The sequence below is a fragment of the Triplophysa dalaica genome, chromosome 17 (assembly GCF_015846415.1).
Source record: "Triplophysa dalaica isolate WHDGS20190420 chromosome 17, ASM1584641v1, whole genome shotgun sequence".
In the NCBI taxonomy this organism is placed as follows: Eukaryota; Metazoa; Chordata; class Actinopteri; order Cypriniformes; family Nemacheilidae; genus Triplophysa; species Triplophysa dalaica.
Genome location: NC_079558.1, coordinates 5,842,039 through 5,849,187, shown reverse-complemented (window position 1 = coordinate 5,849,187; position 7,149 = coordinate 5,842,039). Strand labels below are relative to the sequence as shown.

The 7,149-nt window shown below is 37.8% G+C and overlaps 1 protein-coding gene across 1 annotated transcript; it reads left to right on the top strand.

The window, feature by feature from the left end:
* Positions 1-5,646: 5,646 nt before the first annotated feature.
* Positions 5,647-7,073, top strand: LOC130439159 (urotensin-2 receptor). The gene has a single exon (XM_056771617.1). The coding sequence runs from the start codon at positions 5,708-5,710 to the stop codon at positions 6,785-6,787; it is 1,080 nt and encodes a 359-aa protein (XP_056627595.1). The 5' UTR covers positions 5,647-5,707; the 3' UTR covers positions 6,788-7,073.
* Positions 7,074-7,149: the final 76 nt, after the last annotated feature.

The window sequence follows — 7,149 nt, the reverse complement described above, 5'->3', positions numbered from 1 at the left end:
AATCACTGCTACATATTGAAAATTAATAAGTAATATGACAAGCACCGGTCATCGTATTCAGCCTGAACATTTCGCCCCGATCAATAAAGGTGAGCCGGGCTGAATGTATCTCATACCTGCATATTCTGTCTGGCATCTCACATATAAGACAAACATCCTTATAGGCTACATGGTAAAACAGCAGTTCTGGACATTAGGGACGTTATCATATCAAATGCATTGGAAACAGATCTAAGTCATTGCTGTGGATTAAAGAGTTGTGAATTTACTGTATGTTGTGTATCATTTGACACTGAAAGGGCATTTATAATTCTTGAAGATGCATTTAGTGAATGGAGCCCTCCTCAAAGACTTAATTGCCGCAGTATGGAACCATGCAATTTGACAGGAAGCTGAAGTACACAGTTTGCTTATCTAATTATAAACACAATGAAGGTCGGTTGTTTAAGGACATCTGGGTAGTATTTAATCAGAGATGTTTTAACTTCATTTTGTTTTGTGTACGCTATAAGTATTATTCACTAATCAACCCAGTTTAACCCAGATTTAAAGGAACAGTTTACCCAAAAACGAAATTTCTGTCTTCATTTTCTCACCTTCAAGTTTTTCCAAATCTGTTTAATTGTTTTGTTCTGATGAACACAAAGAAAGATATTTGGTTTAAATAAATGTATTTATTGTTAGATTAAATGTCATAAAGTTCATCACTACCATGGTTGCTTTATATTAAATTATTTGGAGTGTTTAGTAAAAATGAGGTTGTGTATGTCATGCAGAAATTATTTAATATAATGATAAAGATTTTAAGTGACTTTTTTATTTTTAACATTTGAGTTCCTTATGGTCAACGTTCTTAAAGTAACATTAAAGTTTTGTGATTATTTAAAATTTGAGTTTCTTGAAGTCAAAAAGTGTAAATTGCTTAACAAACATTATAGTTCATTCAAGAGTTAAACACACAATTTGAAATAAACCACACTCAAGCAGGGGCAGACTGGCCATTTTTCTTCTCAGTCCAGCCCTGCACTCAAGTAGATTATATTGTTTAGAAATATGGTTTATGGACAAAAGTATTGGGACACCCCTTGTAGTAAAGACTTGTAGCTATTCCATCAAACTAAATATTATTGCTTTACTTATTATGTGATGTATTTAATACTGTATTAAAGAATTTAGTTTCTATCTTTGTTGGAACAGTTTTGGAAGACCTTTTTTTCTGTCCTGAAATGACTGTAGCCCTGTGTACAAGTCATTGATGGGTTTAGGTGTTGAGTGGTCAGGACTGGTTTCTGCAGACCAGTCAAGTTCTAGCCTTTTCTCCATGCGCAGGGTCAATCTTGAGCACAATGTTCTAGTCTTGCATATCATTATATGCTATAGCATTAACATTTGTGATCACAGCAATGACTAGTCAAACATGTTCTTCAGGGAGGGTGTACCAATACTTTTTCCATATAGTCTATATTAGGCATATTATATGACACTCCTTAGTTACAAAACGTTGCACTTTAACCATCTTACATTTAGCACTCATCTTTGGGCTGTGCGCTATAACCGAATTTGAATAAAAAATGCAGACAACAGAAGCTAATAAAAACGACTCAATCACTTGCGGTTCATTCAGAATGCTAAAAGGAATTATATAAAATGTATAAAAGATAGATTTGATAGGTGAGTGATGCAAACGCTCCCGCAAAACTAGTTCAGCTTCTTTAAAGCACATCATGACATTCAACATAGATGTCATTTGCAATATGTATTAATAGGTGTGTTGACACTGCACTGAATATTAACTGAATGGAAAAGTAATGGACTCTTTGAAATCTCTTTCAGCCAATTTATTTAATAATTGGCCCCTCAGCCAAGTCTGTTTTGATACAGCTCCTTTCAATAACTGAAAGGCTCCTTGTGGCTTTTAAACTAAGTGTGTATTAATGCACTTTACCCACAGAGACACACACAGTTACGTACAAAACTCCATAATGAAGTTTCCTTTCAGAAGCAGGAAGTATGCTAAATACATTTCAGACTTTTCTCCACATCTATAATTAGGCTGCCAAAATAACAGTATTAAAGCAGTTTTGGGTGTGTGCTGTAATGAGAGAATACAACAAGCACATTGTAATTTAAAGTCAGGAAAACTTGATGGCCTTATCACCTAGTCCGACTACAATTACTTATTATAATAATAGTGATTGGAAAAATAGGAACAAAGGTTATTAACTTCCGTGTTTTTTCTCAAGGGCGGCACTTCGGATTGCTGGCAATGCAGCAATCTTTGTATAAAGAAAAAGACGAAATTTACTACTATAAGATACTTGCACCATGATACATTAACACGGTCTGTAGAACAGTTTGTCCGTTTAGGGCTACGTAGAAACAACATTACAAATTCTATGCAAGGGGATTACACACTGGACATTTAACTGGGCTTACAGGAGAAATTTACTATATCATTCAATTTAACACAAACCAATTAGCTGACAGACTTTTCAAATAAGTAGACTTTCAGTGGTTAGTCACTTCAATATTAAGCTCAGGCAAGATTAAAAAATGGCTCTGGATCATAAAATCAATAAATCACACTTTTCAGACTTAGGTTTCCCGCATTCTTGCAAACACTCACACAAAAAAAATTGTCGGTCCGGAGAAATCCTTAATCATCCAGGAGCAAACTCTGTAACAAAATGCGTCATATCTCTTCTCCAGTTCCCACTCCCCACCTTAATCATTATTGATTACAAAACAGGATTACAGGACAGTGGCATCAAAAACCTAGGTCCGAAATGAGTTGATGATAAGATTCTGAAAGGCAAAAGCACCAGAGGATACATGGAAAGGCTCACACGTAGCAGCCAGGCTTAACAGGAAACCCTTAGAATCCACAGAGGTCTGACAAAAGAGCTCACCTATACCTAAATATGCTGTTCATCATGCACGGACTGCACTTAATTCTGGGAAACTTGAAATGGAATAATTTGCTGATGTTTTAATGATTTCTGTGGAGACCTTGTTAAAGCACCATCCTCTTCTCAGGATAAATGCCCCGTTATAATTGATGTCACATCTGTAAAACAGACAAGTTCCTGGCATATTTATTATTTAAAATGGCAAGGAAAAAATCTCTCTCCAGATCATGTCCATAACTCGGTCAGCCTTGGTCTCTTCTAACGGTAATGAGATGATAATTTTTGTGAAATGACGATAAATATTATCCATTCACTACAGATAGCTGTAGAAAGATGAGCCGGATCTATTCATTCACAAGGTCAACACATAATCAAAAATCTGAATCGATTCTATTGAGAGAAAAGACTCAGTCAAGGAATGCACTAACACACAAATGTGATTAATATTCATAAAAAAGTCATCTAAATCCCATTGTTCTGAGAATATCGATTATTCAAAACTAAATTTAACACAGTAGAAAGACAAAGGAGCATTAATGCATCAATGCATTAAATAGCAAGGCTAGTTGATAGGAAGCTTGTGCATCTGAAATAAACAAAAACTTAGGTAACAGTGGCAAGTGCCCATTTTTGTGAAGGGAGGTTGTTACAGAACTGAGATGAGCTGGACACATTTGATCAATGCTAGATTCACAGCATAAAGTCGAGAAACATTGTCTTGCATCACAGATTGTCTCCTATTGTCTTATTTCACTCTGCCTTGAATATTTTTATGCATACTTACATAAGATTCAAGAACACATGCAGTACACTGTATGCTTGTTAAGAATCCAAAAGACCACAAGAGAACTGTGAACTTCAGCTTTAAGCATTTGTGAGGCTTTCCCAAATTATAAATGAATAATTGTGCCCTACTCAGTCTAACTTCTACAAAATAATCAACTAAAAAAGACATTCAGCACCATGGACAGCTCCCCTTTAATACACCTGAGAAGAACAGGAGAAAACAAACAGGATGCCTTGTGTCACGCAATCAAATCAAAAACATCTCAAATTGATACAGGAAGTGTTTTACTCCGCCAAGCACTTAAACGCACAAACAACTCCCTTCGTCTGGCAAACCTGAATCGGCCCACCTACCTGTGAATTCCTTTTGGCCCCTACAGCAGCTTTCAAAAGCATAATCAGTATTCCGCTCCCACAGTAATGCTACAGATCCGCCCTGCCAATCATTCACTCACCCTATCAGACACCGACAGGGTTCTCAGCTCAGTGCATACAGTACTTACTGTATAAAACATCATGCTGTGGTTCATCCAAGAGGATCAATGACAGTCACAAACATAAACCCCATATATATTGCAAAAGATTTGCAGGGAACGTTTTAATAATGTACTGAACAACATCTTCAGAGATACTATCCAATACATATATATTTTGATACAATAATGTTGCAAAATCAAAATGATACCTTTTAACCAACGTAATTGTTAAAGGGTGAGTTTAAATATACGTGTATAGAAAAGAACTCCATGATGTAAAAACTACTTAAAAGGGAAAATATGTTCACAGATCACATTAAAAAGAACTATATGTTTGCCAAACAGTAACACATAACAAATACATAGGCACAATCAATAAATCTAAAAAAACAAGTTTAGCGGTAGAAGGAACAAAAACACCTGCAAACCACAAGGTAAATGACTGATGTATCTATGCACTTTTTAAATTGCATTTATTGATGTATGACAAGCGACTTGTACTGATATAGAAAGACACGGTGTAACTCTAAATTGAATAAAAAATGTTTTTCTAATGACAGTAAATGCAAATTTGTTGCTGCTAGCTTTTTTTTATTCAAAAACTTCAATTGTATTGAAAAGGGCTGTCTTTCTTTTCAGAGGAAATAGACCGTAATAAGGCATCTCGCGCTTTGTAGTCTGGTTTCAAAACACATCAGCACAAGACAGAAAAATTAAAAGCTTCCATGTCCATATCAATAATTCCAGGAGCCTAGACATGCACATCTTTACTTAAATAAAAAAAACTTAACTTAATACTCATTCTTTGACATATAAACAGGCCCAATATTTGATTCTTTATGAAGTAGTGAAACTTAGCTTTGTGGGTTTTAAATATAACTAGAGTTCATAGGTCATAATAAGCCTCCAGGACATCAAACAGCAAAGCATTTAATTAGTGTAATTACAAGAGCTGTTAGTTTCTTATTAACAAATTGAGAGACGAGACTAATTAAAATATAAAACCATGAAACCACTTGAAATGCGAACATTGAAGATATGAGGGATTAATCCAAGGTCATGAGTAACGTGGTAATAGGGATACTGCCATGCAAAAGGAAATAAATCATTCATGCCCGATATTATATTTTTCTTTAGAACTGTTTCGCTAAGATATACCTTTGTTCTGTCTATGCGCCATCATTCATTACATGAAGTCCTTTTTTACGTAAAGTGAGGGAATAAGTTAACAAGTATGTTTTAGTATCTCTATTAATATTAAAATATTTGCCGGATTTGTATTTCCTCGAAATTATTAGATTAGTAAAATGCATTAAAGGTTTTTAAAATCCATATATGATAGTTGTTTGGTCACAACTTTCTCAAGAATATTTTGCAGCGAAAAGGCAAGTGCAGAGAGCACCGTTTGACGTCAGGAGCTGCGGACACCGGCGAGTATGCTCAGACACATTTGTCAAATACCAAAACAGTGTCTCTGGATTCTGGCGCACCTGCCATAAAGTTCCCGCGCGGGGTTAGACGTTCACCGCGGGCGCAATGAATTACACCAAGTCTGATCTCAATGATCCGTCCCGTAACAGCAACTCCGGTACCGCGGACGAGCTCGTGATAACGTCGACTTTCGGGACATTGTTGTCTTTGGTTTACATCGTCGGAGTTTCTGGAAACGTCTATACGCTTGTTGTCATGTGTCATTCCATACGGTTCGCGACTTCAATGTACATCTCCATCATTAACCTGGCGCTCGCGGATCTCCTTTACCTCTCCACCATCCCTTTCGTGGTGTGCACGTACTTTCTGAAGGACTGGTACTTCGGGGACGTGGGCTGCAGGATCCTGTTAAGCCTGGACCTTTTAACTATGCACGCAAGTATCTTTACGCTTACGGTCATGTGTATGGAGCGCTACTTGGCTGTGACCAAACCGCTAGATACCGTTAAGCGCTCCAAGAGCTACCGAAAAGCGATGGCGTGGGCTGTTTGGATGTTATCTCTTGTTCTGACTCTTCCCATGATGATCATGGTTAATCTGACTACGAAAATAACCGCAGATGGAGTGGTGAAAAGGATGTGCGCGCCCACCTGGGCACCACAGGCGTATAAGATTTACCTGACCGTCCTGTTCTGCACGAGTATAATGGCTCCAGGACTGGTCATTGGTTACCTGTACACAAGGTTAGCCAAGACTTATTTAGAGTCACAAAAGACATCGGCTGTTAATAAAAGCGCCAAGCGCTCTCCGAAGCAGAAAGTGCTGATCATGATTTTCACCATCGTGCTCGTGTTCTGGGCGTGCTTTCTGCCCTTTTGGATATGGCAACTTGTGCCCCTCTATCACAAGCCCTTTCGTCTCGCTTCGCACACGCACACGAGCATCAATTACCTCGTGGCGAGTCTGACCTACAGCAACAGCTGCATCAACCCGTTTCTCTACACGCTCCTGACCAAGAACTATCGGGAGTATCTTAAAAACCGTCACAAGAGTTTTTACAGATATACGTCGTCTTTTAAACAGAGACCGCCGAGTTTGTACTCTTGGGGAAAGTCAGGGTCGTCCAGCAACCAGTTCGAGCTCAACTCGGAGACGCTCGGCATGGCGCAGTTGAAGGCGCAGTGATGCGGTGAAAGAGATGTGGAGGGGAAAGCCTTAACCCGTTCGTGGAAAGGTAAAGGTTTCGGAATGCCCTGCTGAAAAATGAAAAGAACCCCTAACAGAGATTCTATGGTTATAATGGGAATTGTGGTTTTAATGGTCTTTGTGGGTTTATGTGTAGGGCAGGTGGGAACTAATGGAAGGTCATCACATTTTACTGGAATAAGGCCCAAAAAACGAAATAATAATGTAATGGTTTTAATGGTAAACAGCTGATGGTTCATAGAGATGTTTGTAATGGAAGCCATTTGTATTTGGATTGTTTTTATCAGCAGTAAAAGTCTTCTACCCCTGTTCACAAAACAACGCTCTCTCATATTTCCTCA

What these genes read in the sequence shown, in the direction of transcription:
- LOC130439159 (XM_056771617.1), top strand. Translation starts at nt 5,708, where the DNA reads ATGAATTACACCAAGTCTGATCTCAATGATCCGTCCCGTAACAGCAAC.